The sequence below is a fragment of the Rhinolophus sinicus genome, chromosome 4 (assembly GCF_057876585.1).
Source record: "Rhinolophus sinicus isolate RSI-liver-muscle chromosome 4, RSI-T2T, whole genome shotgun sequence".
Classification (NCBI taxonomy): domain Eukaryota; kingdom Metazoa; phylum Chordata; class Mammalia; order Chiroptera; family Rhinolophidae; genus Rhinolophus; species Rhinolophus sinicus.
The window spans coordinates 63,238,129-63,257,490 of NC_142504.1; the positions used below are offsets into that span (position 1 = coordinate 63,238,129).

At 36.7% G+C, this 19,362-nt stretch overlaps 1 protein-coding gene across 12 annotated transcripts in view; it reads right to left on the bottom strand.

Annotated features, from left to right (window-relative positions):
• Positions 1-19,362, bottom strand: part of LDLRAD4 (low density lipoprotein receptor class A domain containing 4) — a 612,879-nt gene that overhangs the window by 284,988 nt on the left and 308,529 nt on the right. For 11 of the 12 annotated variants that reach the window (XM_074340421.2, XM_074340417.2, XM_074340426.2 and 8 more), the window contains one exon: positions 4,790-4,930. In XM_074340421.2, coding sequence (XP_074196522.1) covers positions 4,790-4,930 — 141 coding nt within the window. Of the gene's footprint in view, positions 1-4,789; positions 4,931-19,362 lie in introns of those variants that run through there. The other variant, XM_074340424.2, reaches the window with a different exon arrangement.

Here is a 19,362-nt window from a genome sequence, read left to right on the forward strand (position 1 = left end):
CCTGAAGTCCATTTCACCTGATATCAGTATGGATACATCTGATTTTCTCTGGATACCATTTGCTTGGAGTGTCAATTTCCACCCTTTCACTTTGAGCCTATGTTTGTCCTTGTAGCTGAGATGTGTCTCTTGGAGACAGTATATGGTTGGGTTTAGTTTTTTGATCCAATCTGCTACTCTGTGCCGTTTTATTCGTGAGTTCAATCCATTTACATTTAGGGTGATTATTGATATGTGAGGATTTCCTATCATTCTATCTTTAGTTTTCTGGTAAGACTGTGGTTCAATTGTTTCTTTGTCTTTTTCTTGTTGTCTATTATTTCTGTGAGGTGGTATTCTATGATTCTTTCCTGTGTTTCTTCTTTTATTACAGTATGTATTTCAGTTGTGGATTTTTTTTGAGTGGTGAACATTAAGTTTATGTAAAAGAAAGTTTTATATTTCAAGTATTCCATTTTCTTCAGCACGCTTACTTTCTCCATTCCCATATTCCGGTTCAGGCCTTCACTCTCCCCCTTTCTATGTTTTGCTTGCCATAAATTGTCCTTGTTGATTGTGGTCGAATAGCCTCCTTTAATATTTCTTGTAGTGCATGTTATATGTTAGAAAATTCCCTCAGCTTCTGTATGCCTGGAAAAGTCTTTATTCCTCCTTCCTATCTAAAGGATATCTTTGCTGGATATATTATTCTTGGCTTATAATTTCTCTCTTTAATAGTATGAATATTTGGTTCCACTCCCTCCTGGCTTGTAGAGTTTCTGCTGAAAAATCTGTTGATAACCTAATGGGCTTTCCTTTGTCGGTCACAGTCTTCTTTTCCCTGGCTGCCTTGAGGATTCTTTCTTTGTCGTTGACTTTAGACAGCTTCAATTCAATGTGCCTTGGAGAAGGCCTGTTGGGGTTGAGGTAATTAGGTGTTCTATTTCCTTCTTGGATTCAAGGATCCAGTTCTTTCCACAAGCTTGGGGAGTTCCCATCGACTATTTGTTTGAATATATTCTCTGTTCCTTTCTCTCTTTCTTCTCCTTCTGGTATGCCCATTATTCTTATATTGCTCTTTCTGATGGAGTCAGAAAGTTCATTAGAGCTCTTTCATTTCTTTTAAGTCTCAAGTCTCTTTCTTCTTCCATCCGTGCCATTTCCAGGTTTCTATCTTCGACGTCACTGATTCTTTCCTCCATCTGGTCAACTCTGCTACCGTAGCTGGCTATTTCATTCTTCATTTCTTCTACTGAGTTCTTAATCTATTCTATTTGGTTCTTTTTAAAAATTTCAATCTGTTTGGTAAAATGTTCGTTTTGTTCTTTGATTATATTTGTGAGTTCATTAAACTGCCTGTCTGTGTTTTCTTGCATTTCGTTGAGTTTTTTCAGAACTGCAATCTTGAATTGTCTTTCATTTAAGTCACGTATTTCCATACCTTTAAGTTCATATTCTGGAGACTTTTCATTTTCTATCTGAGCTGTCTTGTTGCCTTGGTTATTCATGGCAATTAATGGTTTATTATTTCTCTTCCCAGACATCTACAGGAATGGGTTCTGCAACAGGTTGCTAGGAAGAGGTCTTTTTTTTGCTTTCCAGTACATGTTGGTAGAATGTTTTATCTCCGACTGCAGCCTTTTATTCTCTCTCAGACTGTAGTGCTATGTTTTCTCTGCACTATTCCAGCTTCTCACACAATGGGGGGATTCCCTGTAAGGTGGGCTTCTCCTTTGTTCACAGTTCTCCTTGGTCATAAGGCACCATGTCGTGTGGGGATGCAGAGAGCTTTTGAAGTTCCAAAGCTCTTCCTGCACCAGATTCAGAGCCTGTGTGTTTCAGTAGCTCTGTTTACTCCTGCAGGGATACGCCCAGATAGGTGGGGCCAGTGGCAGGGTGAGTTGTGAGAGGTGGCCCAGAGCAATGGTGGCAACCACCACCACAGCCGGTCCTGCTTCCACAGCTCCCTCCCCTTTGCTGTAACTAATTGGGCTGCAAATCTGTGTCTGTGGACCACAGTGCTCAGACTGCAAATATTCTGTTCTTTTGATCTGACACTGCTACTCTTCCGCTTCTAGCACCAGGCAGGTGGGGGTGGGGCGAGGTCTGGGAGGGTAGGGAGGGGGAGGCTAGGCTCAGTACCTAAGGTTCCATTCTCTGCTCGGCAGTGAGGGCTTAAACCACCGTTTTCAGCCTTCTTCCCTCAGTCTTTGTTCCGAGGTCTCTGCCGTGAGCGTTGGGTTCAGCTGTGTTATATGCTGTCCCCTCAGCGCTGTGGGTCATAAACGGGGCCATAGTAGTCCGAGTTCTTCCCTCTCACGCAGCTGTGGTAGTTCTGGGATGCAGCGAGCTCAGAGCACTGAGCTAGGTCTGCGTCCTGTGCCCGCCCGGCCCCGTCTCCGCACTTCTCCCTTCGCTCCTCCCCTGCTTGAGCAATTTGCCCACCTTTAGGTGATTTCAGTAGCATGCCTCTTAGTATTGCTTGTCTGCTGTGCAGGGAGTCCTTTGTGGAGTTATTGTTGTTCGATTTGTTGTAAATTCCAGGGAGATTTCAAGAGACTCACCTCACACAGCCATTTTTATGACATCACTGTGGAGAAACCTTATATGACAGCAATTGTTCACATTTTACAGAGAGAGAAACCAAGCCTGAAAAGGGTTCAATCACTTACTTAAGGTAGAATTTGAACCCAAGTCCACGTGAAGCCACAGCCATGGTCTTGTCCTTTGTCATCCTGTTTCCTAGCTCTCCAGTCTTCTTAAAAGAGAGCGCAATGTAAATAATCTCTCATTTTAGTTACAAGGACACAACAAGTTCTATTTATATCTGAACTGTAGGGACCAACAATTTGTCAATAGGATCTTCAAATTCCTCTGTTAAGGCAAACTCTTGTAGCTGCCTGGGAAATGTTGAACCACTTACAGACGTAACTGCTTCACCTGGCTTCCAAGCAAAATTAAAATATTCATACTTTTAAAATGGATGATAGAAACATGTGGAAATAGGTTTTAAATACCAGGAAACAATACTGATGAGAAAGGAGAGAAGGGGAGAGGAAAGAAGGGGAGGGGAAGGGAGGGAGGTGGAGAGCGGTGGGCAGGGGAGGGGAGGGGTTTAATAGGAGGAATGGACCATGAAGTGAAGGAGAAGCACCTTCAAGATTCAGAGAATCAGTCTGTGACGTGCCCTTGGGCCAAAGGTTTGGTCATCCTGCTTTTCACAGTCAAGGTACCACACACAGTCCTGATAGTCTCTCCATAGCTTATCATATATGTGCTTGCTGTTACTCAAGTCTAGAGAAAAACAACAAGAAAAATCAAGAAATTGGCTTTACATTGCCCTTCTTATTCTAAGACTCCTTGGCTTGAGTTTAGCTGACCTACATCAATGGCTTAGTATCAGCAAGACTCTGTTCTAATTGCTTTATGTGGACCATCCCACTTAATCCTCATGACAGCCATTCTCATGACTCATTGTGCAGATGAGGCCACAGAGCTGCCCGACTGTTGGGTAAGTACCAGGTGCAGCAATCCAGCTCAGAGCAGACAGGACAATCACTTTGTGGACCCCTTCCCTGAGCCCAGGCAAGCCACATTATGCAAATTACAGTACTGACAATCGCAAAGGCTATTACACAAAACATCACCAGAGGAAACAAATGGACCAAATACCAAGAAGCACACACATAACCTTAAATTGTATTTTGAAAGTATAGACATGGGATTCTAAGAAGACTCAGTGTTAAGAAAATGCAAACTGACACAACAGAAAAGCTTGAATTTAGCAAGCATAAAGAGCAAGCTTAAACTTTACGAGGCACTGTCATTTTCTGAGTTTCCCCCAATATGAAAAATACAGTAAAAATAGAGAAAATTGTTTCTTTTTTAAAAAAACTCCACATTTCACATTACAGTATCAGTATTTATGTAGTCTAATTTTCATAACAAAAATGTACAGAGCTGTAAATAAAAACAAATATAACCCCTCAAAATCATGTCAGTAACACTGGGGAGATAAGTTGAACGTTTCATGAAATGATCTCAGTAAGAAGACCCCATGAAGAGGGTGAGTACTACAAACATTCCTCCAGAGCGTGCTACTGCAAAATCATTCTGTCATCCTCAACCCACTTCACTTAGCCCAAGGAAACACAGGAAACAATAAGCCATTCTCCCAAAGAGAAGTTCAGCAGTGCTTCAAAGCTGCCTTCTCTCTCCTTCCTCTTCATAAAAATCATGAGATCAAAAATCAGTGAACTTCAAACTATTAATTTCACCTTTTCAGGTTCAAGAATTTCTCAGCCTTGGGATTCACAAATGTAAACACCTCACTTAAGTTCTTTTCCATCCAGCAGCAACTAGAAAAACACATGATCAGAACCTTTTTAAAAAGACCAATATAAATCTGTTTTCTTATTTTAATTACATGATTATGGCCTGTCCACATATCTTTCTTTGCTTATTTAAAATTATTTGAAAATTGTTTCAAATTACTCTTTAAAAATTCTACAAAATTGGTAGGAAGAATACTAAATCAATATGTTATTTCTTGGAATCCAGTAAATGCTTCTGGGCAGCAAAATCCTATTCCGAAACATAGTGTCACTGGACATCTCTGAAAATAGAATAAATTTCCCACTTTTAGACACACCATTTTTCTATCCTAAAAGAAGAAAACATTCCCTTTGTGAAAATGTAGATCTTGCCCCCCAAAACAACATCTTTCCCTTTTCCACCAGGACCCTACCTCCTAACCATTTCAAAAACATAATCAAACCTAATGATGCCAAGGTGAGTAGGAGGGACTTACAGTTGAAGATGCCTGGAGGTGGATGTTCAGTCACCAGGAGACAGTTTTCTTCATCACTGTTGTCTCCACAGTCGTTCTGTTGGTTACAGACCAGTGAACCAAGATACAAGCATTTACCGCTGGTGCAGGTGAATTTGCACTCTGAAAAAGTACAATATAAAGCATGAAGTAGTCAATGCAAACTTGATGCTCTTGAGTTGTTTTTTGCATTCTGTGACTGTTTGGGAACTCAAGTCTATTTGGAGATCCCAGGAAACTGATCTTAGAGAAGGACTATCTTGGGAAGGACCTTCCTTCTATGAAATACACAGGATAGTGCCCCAGGGGCACTCTGGGGCCTGCCATACACTACTCACCCCACTTCTATAACCCACAAAATGAGTATCACAGGTGCTTCTTTCCATGACCTGCCCAGCAAAAGTCACAGCTATGAGGCTCTCATTTAGCTGGAAAAACATCCATGAGTCCCATGCCTCCAAGGATGAATTTGCTTATGCAGCAGCAACTGGGGCTACAGCAGAATTTGGAAGTTCAGGCTTGCTAAAAGGAGACACATACATTTTACTTCCAACTTTTCACTAGATGTTGTGAAGTTTGAACAAAATATTTAAACTCTCTAGTGTTCATGCCTAAGAAAACCCAGGTTTAATACCAGGTAGGAGTAGCGTTGACTTTATAATGTAAAATATGGGAAAACAATGTGAGCTCTCTGTTCAGAAGCATTTATGCCAAAAACTATGTGGAGTGACTTAAAGAATAGGATGGAGCCCAACCCAGATCCCTGTAGGTCACATCGAACATGTATCTCTAAGTTTATACAAAGCAATATTTGAAAATGGAATTTACTTTTATAAGACTTTAAAATAAATTTGCAAACTTAACACATTACTATCAATTTAAGCAATTAAGGATAAAGGAAGTGACACAATTACATAGACATGGGCACATAAATGTGTATGTGTATCACCTTGCATTCTGTGAGCTTTTTACTAGGAGTACCCACAGAAGCTAGCAGGATTCACATACGACATATGAGTATGTTCTACTCAGTGGCAGACAGTAGAAAAAAACTCAGGAAAAGCATCTCAGGACACCCATTGACACAGACTATCACAGCTTCTTCATTTCTCTTCAATTTTGTCTGTCTAGAATATGAGTGGCAGGCTTGGATCAAGTCCAGGGTCTTTTCAACTCTAAAATTCTGTTATTCAAATAAAAGACTGGGCATCAGAACACCAAGGCCTCCTCCAGCTACGCTAAGGACACATGGGGCTGCAAAGAGAATAACCCTTTACCTGCTGTAAAGAGACAGAACTTAAATCCTCAAAAGTATTTATTTCTGTGACCCAGTATGAAAGGGATCTTATAATTCTCCATTTGTTCACATTCTCTTAAAAGAATATAGAGATGCCTACCACAGATCCTGACCTAATTTAGAATAACATGTGAACACAGCCCAAATGTACAACCACAAGTTCGTTGCTGGCTAGGTTAAAAAAATCTGTGTGCTGGGTATGATCCAGGCCATGTGGTAGGAGCGTTGTTGAAACCAAACTCTCTCTTCCTGTAAGGTAGAAAGATTAAAATCCAGCTGTTTGAGATCACATTTATGAAGCAACTTTTTTTTTTAACTTAATTTAATGGGGAAAAAAGGATGTCAAGGAAAGAATTTATCTTTCTTTCCAAAAGAAATATTGGAGTTTGAATTAATACCAAACATGAAAAGGCTGTTAAGCCAAAAACAGGTACTCTTAATGTTGCAATGTTGATCAGAAAAGAGGGAATACTAACCTATTGGAATCAAACTCCAACTAAAATATTAACCATTGCTGTGGTTTGAAAGGATCTCAGGTTAGACTACCATGTTGAAGTTCGTGTGGTACTTTAAGCCACAGGGAAATGAAACCACATCCACACACTACTCATTTCAACTTGTTCAAGGGAGACTCAGACTAGAGGAACAAAATATTTTCAAGGAAATTAATTATGTGATTAATTCATTCACATAAACAGTATTTTAGCCCCTTCTTTGTTATGTGCCAGGTATTGAGACATGGAAACACAAAGATGAAAGAGGAAGCCATCTTCAAAGGGCTTACAATATGATTTTTTAAATCTATGAACAGTGACTAATATATTTGCTACCTCCTTCCAAGGACATAGTTTCCTTCTTTATATCCTTCACATCTTGAATGCTCCCTGGCAGATAATAGGCACTTGGTGAATCACATATTTATTGAACAAATTAATGATCTAATCTAAGCCTGGTAAAAACTCTGTGAAATAATTATGGTAGGCATTATTCCCATTTTATGAGGAAATTACGACTCAGAGATTAAGTAACTTGCCCATAAATACACTGCTAATAAATGGCAAAATCCAGATGAGTGTCCAAATTCTCTAACTCTCACCTCAGGGCTCTCCCCATTGTTGCCTCTCAATTTCCAAATCCGCTTTCATGAATGTGTAAGACTGATTTGCAATGAGGATGCCCATTAATGTAGCAAAGTTCTCAAAATAGTTTTTTTCATACGTAGGCGTAACATAACTCAGGACACATTAACAAGGCTTATGCCACTGATTTGCTCAGAAAGCTCTTACTTCTTAAACAACGGAAATATCAACATCAACCCATTGAATCTCAAATTCCTAAAATCTAAATCTTCTCAACTATGAATCATTAGCTGAATATCAAACTAAAGGTCTCTCCATCACATGGCCACTTGAATCAAAACTATTAGATTGAAATTTTGAATCTATCAACTTCTTGAGGTGATATAGAAACTAGAAAATTGCTATAACTGCTATAATGCTATAAAGTGTTAAAGATTAATGCTAAAGCTGGAGTGAAATTTTAGACTAGAATAAAATATCTGTCCAAGTTAAAATAACGGTGCTGATTGAGGCAGGCTTCCAACTCTATCCTGACTCACCCTGCAAAGCCATCTCCCCCACACTTTGCTATCCAAAAGCCCAGTACATTCAGACCTTTGGGGGTGGTCCTCTAATAACTAGCTTATTGTGATATTTCAAACAAAGAACCCTACCGGGTCTGTGTCTGCATACTGGAATCACCTGACCATCTTTCAACACTACTTACACCTGAGCTCCACCACACTGCTCTCACTAGCCTTATGCCTGGGCAGTGGGGGTTTCTACATATCCTTAGAATGATACTGATGGGTGGCTAAGATGGAGAACCAATGCCTAGTAAGAAGTAGATAACTCTCACTTATATTAAGCCCTCTCTTTAGCTAATAGTGTATTATTGTAATGTTTAGCTGGTATTTGTTAATTTACTAAAAAACCCAAAAAACAAAACAACAACAAAAAACACACACACTAAAACATAATCTCTTAAAATAGGCCAAAAAATGGTGATGAAAGGAGAACTGACTCTGGGTGGTGAACACACAATGTATACAGATGATGTACAATGGAAATGCATACTTGAAACCCATGTAATTTTACTAACCAACGCCACCCCAACAAATTTAATTTTTTTTTAAAAAGGGCCAGGTATTTTGATGATTCCTCTGTATATAGGGACTGGTTGTTACAGCTCTGTACTATCAACTGGATATTTCAGAAACTTTGAGACCCCAAAGCTACATTTTGATACACTAGAACCAGAAAACGTTCTCAATGAAATAAAACTCAAGTCAGAGAAAGACGACAGAAGAATAACAAAATGTTTTGCTATATTTCGTCCATTATTTGTGGAACTTGAGTATTTCTGAGCCAGAAGCTGAAGGAAATCAAATATTTTTAAACATTGGAAACATTTTGGCTACAAATTCAATGTATAATATTGGAATGGAATACAGAACGAACAATTCAGGACCCAGTTTTTCCTTCAACAGCTATAGATTTAATTTTTAAAATTATAATATTTAAATAACTCCTCTTCGTTAAATTCAGGACTTTAACAATGAAGAAGATGGCATTCCTGTCATATTTTTATGTGATTTCTTATGAAACAATTTCTAGAATCAGCAATATATTTTAGAATCACTTTATATATTCATAGTAATAAAGAATTTTCTCCAAATTTGGGGTCTTTAATTTCTCTACAATCCTACATAAAGCTTCTGACACATTTCAGTGACTTTGAATTATCACAGATTCATAAAATTCTAATGCTGAGAGGGCCCTAGAGACACAGTGGTCCATCCTCTCATGTCACAGATGAGGAAATAGTCCAGAGGGAATTCCTGACTTACCCAAAGTCAGAAGACAAATTCTCTATAATGGAACATAAAACCCAAGATTTCTACCAAATTGGGAGAAAAAAAACTTTTTGTACTGAATGTCATTCTAATTATGTACAAACCAATATTAACTAGCTGGAGTATATAGTGTGAGAGAGAAAGGAAAGTAATGATTAAGAATAAGAAAATTTCCTAATATTTTGTTACCCTTTTTTTAAAAAAAGCAATTTTAAGAGTCCTAAAACCAGGAAAAATGGAATATCCTGGGATGTTCTATGAATTCCAAACTTTTATACAAAATGCTATGCTAAAAATTTTTTTTAAGAACCAGTAGCTTAACAATTTGAATATTCTAAACCTAAACTTAGACAGGATTCTAAAACATTCTATAAATGTTCAATCTTGACTTCCAGGAGAACAAATCTGCATCCCAGAGACCAAAGGTAACCCACTTGGTAAAGTCAACATTTTATTAGTTAAAAGGCAATAAAAAGTACTTGAAAGTTGCTAAGAGAGTAGATCTTAAATGTTTCTCTCTCTCTATCTGTCTCATTTTCTCTCTCTCTCTCTCTCTCATATACACACACACACACACACACACACACACACACACACACACAAATAGTAATTAGGTGATGTGATGAGGGTTTTAGCTAACGCTATGGTGGTGGTCATCATTCTGCAATATGTAAGTGTACAGTATCCAATCAACACGTACCCCTTAAACTTACACAATATTGTATGTTAATTATATCTCAATAAAACTGGGGGGGGGAGCAACAAAAAGTTGTTCGCAATTTTTCCTACACTCTTTTTAAAGCCCTAGTTTTCACAGATATGATCTCAATCCCAAAATAAAGACCTATACAGAGTATTACATCACAACTGTAAAATCAGTCTTTTTTGTGAATTGGCAAAGTAGTCTGCCATAGCTATTTCTGTTAAAATTCATACAGCAACATTGACTCATTCAGCTCACACTTCTATCATTCACAAACCTGAGAACTGAGATTTTGGCTCCAACATTTCTGACATTAAAATCTAGAACCTGCTGTCAGTAATGGGGGCCTTCATAATGTACTCACATTGTGACTAGCAAAGAGATAAAACTTAGCCATTAATAACCTGTATGTGAAGAATTAATAGGTATCTAAAATTAAGATAAATAATTTATTATAACCAATGTAAGTTTACATTTCCTAGTGTAGAGATGAAAATAATATTTTTATTGATTTATGTATACATTGCCTATTCACCTGCAAGGTACAAGTTTATCTATCATAAAAGTAAAATTCAAAAAAAAATGGAAAACAGTGATTAAAAGATAAAAACCCATGAATTTAGAAATGCAGGGGAAAAGAGAAAAACTTTGTGACTAAAGAGAGCTCTAGTAATTGGTCACTAAACTGAACTCCAAGCACAGAGACAAGGAAACCAGAGACATGGTGGTGAGCCCTCACTCGCCCATAGTAGTAGGCATCCCAGTTAATCAGGAACAGACTTTCTCCTGCTTCTAGGAATTAAGAGGATCTGTCCCTCTTTTTATTAAAGGGTGCTGTACAATAACATGGAGGCTATCTGAAATACCAATTTTATCAAAAAAAGAAAAGGGCTCCCCATACTATTTCATATCAGGCTTCAGTGAGGTTGGAATGCTAGTTTCTATAAAGGAAGCCAGAATTACAGTGTTCAGGAAGTAGTGATTTAGCAAATTATGAAGATAAAAGTTTTGAGAATCTTCAGAAGTGAAAAATTAATCCTTAGGGCTATTCATCTCAAATGTCAGCTTTTGACAACACACGAATGGCATAAGGATGATATATGCACATTATCTTACAAAATTTTCAGTGCAAGAAATATATTTTGAGTAACCTGTAAAAGACTTAATATCTCACATAATGTCAACGTTTATCTCCTTGGAAATCTGAGGAACAAACTACACCAGTTGTGTGTGCTCCATCTAACATCACATGGCAATCTGCATGGCATGCCAAGAGTTAAAGATTGAATCACTAATGAAGCTCTCACCTCACACAAAGAGGAGGCTGACTTTCCTGGTCTTATGTAAATTTGGAACAAAAGGGTATTTAATTTGAAGGTTTATATTCTGTGTAATGAATTAACTTACCCATAAGTATGTAATGAAAGTCTTATCTTATGTGGTGCTACTGAAACTATAGTTGTCCTTCAGAAAGATGAATCTGACATGATAAAAGGATATTTTCTCATATAATAAGATTAACATACTGTGTTTCCCCGAAAATAAGACTTGGATGGACAATCAGCTCCAATGAGTCTTTTGGAACAAAAATTAATATAGGACCCAGTCTTATATTATATTAAATAAGACCCGGTCTTATGTTATAGTAAAATAAGACCAGTCTTATATTAATTTTTGCTCCACAAGACGCGTTAGAGCTGATTGTCCTACTAGGTCTTATTTTTGGGAAAACACAGTAGAAGAGCATCCCATCAAATATAGTAACAAAAACTCAATCCATTTTATGATATGGATTATTGCTCTCATTATGGTGCTGAAAAGATTTTAATGTGTCTGAAATTCTCTGAAAACCGTAAGTGAAAAATGTGCTGTTAGAAGTCCCAGGTACTTTAGACTTTAGACTTCTGGTGCTAAATTTACCCTTTAGAGCAGCTTTTAAAAACTACCCAACTTTCATCAAAACATCATCAGGTATTTGAAAAGTCAGTGAAAATCCTTTAGGACTTGAATTGGCAAATAGCACTGTTTCTTTTCTATGTAAAACCAATGAATGAATGAATTTTTTCTGTCTTTCTGTATATAAAATGTGAGGAGGTATTATCTCCTTAGAACAGTACTGAAAATAAGCAGGTAAGAAAACACCTTAAAACACTTTGAAGAACAAAAAAGGTATATCAATATATGCAATGCACATGGGAAATAGTTTGAAAGGAAGTTGATAAAACATAAACAGTGACTATGTCTCGGTGTTGGGGTCACTAGTAATTTATACGCTTCTTGTGAATGTTATGTATGATTTTATATCAGGAAAAATATAAAGCCTCTTCTAAGGGGGAAAAAAATCTCTGTGAAAACCAAATGTTTGTAGAATTCTAAATCCATCACAATCCTAATGTGTTTTTTTTAATTACAGTTTATTAGGGTGACACTTGTTAGTAAAGTTACATAGATTTCAGGTGTACAATTCTGTATTACATCATCTATAAATCCCATTGTGTGTTCACCACCCAGAGTCAGTTCTCCTTCCATCACCATATATTTGATCCCCTTACCCTCATCTCCCACCCCCCCAACCCCCTTACCCTCTGGTAACCACTAAACTATTGTCTGTGTCTATGAGTTTTTGTTTCTCATTTGTTTGTCTTGTTCTTTTGTTGTTTTTGGTTTATATACAACATACCAGTGAAATCATATGGTTCTCTGCTTTTTCAGTCTGCCTTATTTCACTTAGCATTATAATACAATCCTAATTTTAAAGGCACCAATAAAGTACTAATTCCCAATGGCATCATCCAAACAGAAATCCAGACATACATCTCCAACCCCACAAGCATAAGCACTATTTCAATTACATTTCATTTCATGAAGAACACTGAGTCCCTGCCACTGGTGAAGCAGTAGTAGCAGTAGGGATACCAGTTGGCAGCATCTGCCTGAGTAGCTGCCTGAGGGGAGAGTGAAGGGAGAGGAGGTCTGCTATGGGTTCAGGCCAGTCCTGTGGAGCTTTGTGTGCCATGGGACAGAAAGTGGCTTTTACTCTAAGGCCTGAGCCCAAGGACTAATATACTCTGACATTTTTAAAAATATGTGAAAAAGGTGTGTGTGTGTGTGTGTGTGTGTGTGTGTGTGTGTGTGTGTGTGTTTGTGGGTGTGTACCAAGGTAACAGATTTATACTAAGGAAAAAAAACCCATGTGTCCAGCACACTGATCAAGATACAGAAAGGCACATGGAGGGGTGAGGGAATGTGCCCCCACCTGGGGTGTTCTAATTTTCATTTTAACAGAATGCCACTGTCTGCGATATGAAAATAAGACTCTAGGGCCAGGCATCCACTCAAGAAGAACCTCGTATGCCTTGCTGAGGACCATTAATGGCTCTCAACGTATAGGTTTTAAATAAGTGTATTTGAATGTAATGGTAACCCGGCAGTATCAAGCATTTAATATACATTCACGGAGATTAAACTTGCATAATCCTCTCATGACTGCTCCATTGGGTAAGCAGCATAAATCCCCAAAACTAAACAAGAGTTCTAAGTTATCTACTAATAAATGTTCTTTCCATAAGCATCTGAGGTACACAGGTTATAAGGACAAACCCCAACTGTCAAGACCAACATAAATGGATGCACAGGTATCTTATAGCACAAATCTGGGCCCCAAAGGGGGAACACAGGGGCGAAATTTCCATTTTCTTGTACACCTGGATAATTTCTTCAGATATATCTTCCATTACAATAATTATCCATTTAACTCTGTCTACTCTACTGCTAAATTCTTCATCAATTCTTAAATTTTCAAAGATTTTATTTTTCATTTTTTAAAGTGTATTTTATTTGTTACTATAATGTTTAATTTTATATGGCAACTTAGCTGGGCTATGTTGCCCAGTTTTTTGGTCAAAAACTAGTCTAGGTGTTGTAAAACATTTTTTACAAGTGATTGACATTTACAAGTTGACTGTATGCAAAGCATACTACCCTTGATAACGTGGTCTAATCAGTTGAAGATCCTAAGAGTAAAACTTTGTTTTCTGAAGAAGAAGGAATTCTACCTAAGACTGCAACATAGAAATCCTGCCTGAGTTTCTAGCTTGCCAACTTATTCGATAATATACAAACTTGGGAGCCTCCACAAGCATGTGAACCAATTCCTTAAAATAAATGTAGATAGGTAGAGTATTCAACTGATGAGACACATAGATGATAGACAGATAGATAGGTAGGTAGATAGATAGATAGATAGATAGATAGATAGATAGATAGATAGATAGACAGATAAATAGATGACAGTTAGAAATATATCTCTCTCCATATTGATAGATAGGTATATTAGATATCTAGATATATATAGACAGATATATGGATAGATAGGTATATATGATGTGTTTGTGTTTGTGGATAGGTGGATCCCATTGGTTCTGTTTCTTCAGAGAACACTAATTGACACAATTATCAAATGTCTGGACATTTCTATGGTTTCTTTTTACTTTTTTCTTTTGTAAATTATTTATTTTTAAATTACAGTTGACATATATTAGTTTTAGGTGTGCAACACAGTGATTAGACATTTATATAACTTACGAAGTGATCACCCCAATAAGTCTAGTATGCATCTGACACCATACATTGTATTACAACATTATTGACTATATTCCCTGTTTTACTTTACATTCCCATGACTGTTTATAAATGGCAACTTGTACATCTTACTCCCTTCACATTTTTCACCGATCCCCTAACCCCCTCCCATCGAGTAACCATCAATTTCTTCTCTTTATGAGTTTGTTTCTATTTTGTTTATTTCGTTTTTTAGATTCCACGTATAAGTGAAATCATATGGTATTTGTCTTTCTCTGACTTATTTCACTTCGCATAACACACCCTCTAAGTCCATCCACGTTGTCACAAACGGAAGATTTCATTCAATTTTATGGCCGAGTAATAGTCCATTGTATACAAGGGCTGGCAATTAAGTTCATGAACTTGTTGCAATGATGTTGCTAACCTTTTATTATATATATATATATATATATATATAATTCATTAGGCATTTGTACCAACGGGAGAAACAGTTAACCAAGTTTACTATTTGGAAGTGCTGAAAAGGCTGTGTGAAAAAGTTAGACGACCACAACTTTTCACAAACAATTCATGGCTCTTGCATCATGACAATGCACCAGCTGACATGGTACTGTCTGTGAGGGAGTTTTTAGCCAGTAAACAAATAACTGTATTGGAACACCCTCCCTACTCACCTGATCTGGTCCCTGATGACTTCTTTCTTTACCCGAACATACAGGAAATACTGAAAGGAAGACATTTTGATAACATTCAGGACATCAAAGGTAATACGATGACAGCTCTGATGGCCATTCCAGAAAAAGAGTTCCCAAATTGCTTTGAAGGGTGGACTAGGCACTGGCTTCGACTCATAGCTTCCCAAGGGGTGTACTTCAAAGGTGATTGTAGTGATATTCAACAATGAGGTATGTAGCACTTTTTCTAGGATGAGTTCACAAACTTAATTGTCCAATGTACATCTTCTTTATCCATTCATCTATCATGGATACTTAGGTTGCTTCCATATCTTGGCGTGGGTTTATTTTTGGGCTTTCTATTCTGTTCCATTGATCTTTGTTTCTGTTTTCAAGCCAGTGCCATGCTGTTTTGATTACTATAGCCTTCCAGTATAGTTTGATATCAGGTAATGTGAAACCTCCAACTTTGTTCTTCTTTCTCAAGATTGCTTCAGCTATTAAGGGTCTTTTATGGTTCCATATAAAGTTTAGGATTATGTGTTTTAGTTCTGTAAATAATGCAATGAACATAGGGGTCTATATAGCTTTCGAATTAGAGTTCTGGTTATCGTTAGATAAACATCCAGAAGTGGCATTGCTGGGTCATATGGTATTTCTATTTTTAATTTTTTGAGCGACCTCCAAACTGTTTTCCATAGTGGTTGCACCAATTTACAATCCCTCTGGCAGTGTGCAAGGGTTCCCTTTTTCCAACATCCTCGCTAACACGTGCTGTTTGTTGATTTATTGATTATACCCATTGTGACAGTGTGAAGTGATAGATGACTGTAGTTTTCATTTGACTTTCCCTGATGATTAGTGATGGTCAGCATCTTTTCATATGTCTATTGGCCACATGTATATCTTCTTTGGAGAAATATCTGTTCAGGTCCTCTATCCATATTTTAATCACATTGGTTTTGGGGTTTTTTTATGTTAAGTTGTGTGAGTTCCTTATATATTTTGAAAGTTACCCCTTATCAGATGTATAACTAGCAAACATCTTTTCCTACTCAGTAGGTTGTTATTTCATTTTGTTGATGTTTTCCTTCATGGTGCAAAAACTCTTTGATGTAGTTTAATGTAGTCCCATGTTCATCTTTTCTTTTGTTTCCCTTGCCCAGGGAGACATATCAAAAAAAAAAAAAAAAAAAGAAAGAAAAAGAATTTTACTAAGAGTGATGTCAAAGAGATTATTGCCTAAGTTTTCTTCTAGGAGTCTTATAGTCTCAGGTCTTACATTGAAGTCTTTAATCCATTTTGAGTATATTCTTGTTCATGGTGTAAGAAAGTGACAGAGTTTCATTCTTTTGTATATATCTGTTCAGTTTTCCTAACACCATTTATTGAAGAGACTGTCTTTACACCATTGTATATTCGTGCCTCCTTTGTCATAGATTAATTGACCATATAGGTGTGGGTTTATTTTGGGGTTCTCTATTCTGTTCCATTGATCTATGTGTCTGTTTTTATGCCACGTACCATGCTGTTTTGATTACCACGGCCTTGTAGTATAGTTTGATATCAGGTAGCATGATGCCTCCAACTTTGTTCTTCTTTCACAAGATTGTTGTTGCTATTCAGGGTCTTTTGTGGTTCTATATAAATTTTAGGATTATTTGTTCTAGTTCTGTGAAAAATGTCATTTGTATTTTGATAGGGATTGCCATGAATCTAGATTCCTTTGGGTAGCATGAACATTTTGACAATATTAATTTTTCCTATCCATGAGCACGGTATATCCTTCCATTTATTTATGTCTTCTTCAATTTGTTTCTTCAGTGTCTTGTAGGTTTCTGAGTAAAGGTCCTTTAGCTCCTTGATTAAATTTATTCCTAGGTATTTTGTCATTTTTGATGCAACTGTAAATGGAATGGTTTTCTTAATTTCATTTTCTGATAGTCTGCTATTGGTGTATAAAAATGCAACACATTTTTTAATATTAATTTTGTGTCCTGCTACTTCACTGAATTATTAATTCTAATATTTTGTGTATGTGGAATATTTAGGGTTCTCTCTATATAGTATCATGTCATCTGCAAATAATGAGTTTTACTTCTTCCTTTCCAATTTAGATGCCTTTTCTTTCTTTCTTTTTTCTTTTTCTTTTCTTCTCTCTCTCTCTTTTTTTTTTTTTTTTTTTTTTTTTTTTTTGTCTGACTGCTGTGACTAGGACTTCCAATACTATGTTGAATAAAAGTAGTGAAAGTGGGCATCCTTGTCAAGTTCCTGATCTTCAAGAAAAAGCTTTCAGATTTTCACCAGTGGGTATGATGTTAGCTGTTGGTCATATACAACCTTTATTAGATTGAGGTAAGCTCCTTCTATCACCACTTTGCTGAGAGTTTTTTATCATAAATGATGTTCAATATTGTCAAATGCTTTTTCTGCTTCTATTGTTATGGTCATATGATTTTTATCCTTTATTTTATTTATGTGGTGTATCACGTTAATTGATTCGTGTATACTGAACCAGCCTTGCATCCCAGTAATAAATCCAACTTGATTACGGTATATGATCTTTTTAATGAATTGCTGTATTCAGTTTGCTAATATTTGTTGAGGATTTTTGCATCTATATTCAGTAGGGATATTGGCCTGTAATTTTCTGTTTTTGTAGTGTCTTTGGTTTTCTTATGAGGATAATGAGGGCCTCGTAAAATGAGTTTATGAAACTTTCCTCCTCTTAAATTTTTTTGGAATAGTTTGAGAAGAATAGGTGTTAATTCTCTTTTGAATGTTTGGTAAAATTCACCTGTGAAGCCATCTGGTCCAGGATTTTTGTTTGCTGAGAGCTTGTTGATTACTGATTTGATTTCGTTAGTTGTAATCAGTCTGTTCAGATTTTCTGTTTCTTCTTGAGTCAGCCTTAGAAGATTGATGTTTCTAGGAATTTATCCATTTCTTCCACACTGTCCAATTTGTTGGTATATAATTGTTTGTAGTATTTTCTTATAATCCTTTGTACTCCTGTGGTATCAGCTGTCATTTCTCCTCTTTCATTTCTGATTTTATTTATTTAGGCCTACTCTCTTTTTTTCCTTGATGAGTCTGATTCAAGATTTACCAATTTTATCTTTTCAAAGAACCAGCTCTTAGTTTCATTGATCTTTTCCCTTATTTTTTAGACTTTATTATGCTTATTTCCACTCTGATCTTTATTTCCTTCCTTCTATTCACTTTGGGCTTTGTTCTTTTTCCAGTTCCTTCAGGTATAAGGTTATATATTGTTTGAAATTTATGTGGTTTCTTTAGGTGCCTGAATTTCTATAAATTTCCCTCTTAAAACTGCTTTAGCTATATCCCATAGATTTTGGGTCTTTGTGGTTTCATTTTCATTTGTCTCAAAGTATCTTTTGATTTCTTCCTTGATTTCATTAACTCATTAATTGTTTAGTAGCATGTTATTTAGTCTCCACATTTATGTGTTTTTCAGTTTTCTTCTTGTAATTGATTTCTAGCTTCATACCATTGTGAACAGAGAAGATGCTTGATATGACTTCAATTGCCTTAAATTTATTGATACTTGCTTTGTAACCTAAGATGTGGTCTATCTTGGAAAATGTTCCATGTGCACTTGAGAAAAATGTATATTCTATGATTTTAGGTGCAATGTCCTAAAAGAATCAATTCAGTCTATCTTATCTAATGTGTCATTTAAGGCCACTGTTTCCTTATTGATTTTCTGTTCTGTCAGGATGACCTGTCTATTAATGTCAATGGAGCGTTAAAGTTCTCTACTACAACTGTATTACTTCTGAACTCTCCCGTTATGTCTGTCAACATTTGCTTTATACGAGGTAAGAAAATTAAGTTCATGAACTCATCCTAGAAAAAGTGCTACATACCTCATTGCTGAATATCACTATGGTCACCTTTGAAGTACTCCCCTTGGGAAGCTATGCACCAATGCCAGTGCCTAATCCACCCTTCAAAGCAATTTTGGAACTCTTCCTGGAATGGCATTCAGAACTGTCATTGTATTACCCTTGATGTCCTGAATGTCATCAAAATGTCTTCCTTTCAAAATTTCCTTTATCTTCGGGTAAAGAAAGAAGTCATTGGGGGCCAGATCAGGTTAGTAGGGAGGGTGTTCCAATACAGTTATTTGTTTGCTGGCTAAAAACTCCCTCACAGACAGTGCCATGTGAGCTAGTGCATTGACGTGATGTAAGAGCCATGAATTGTTGGCAAAAAGTTCAGGTTTTTCACACAGCCTTTTCAGCACTTCCAAATAGTAAACTTCATTAACTGTTTGTCCAGTTGGTACAAATTCCTAATGAATAATCCCTCAGATATCAACAAAGGTTAGCAACATCATTGCAACACGTTCGTGAACTT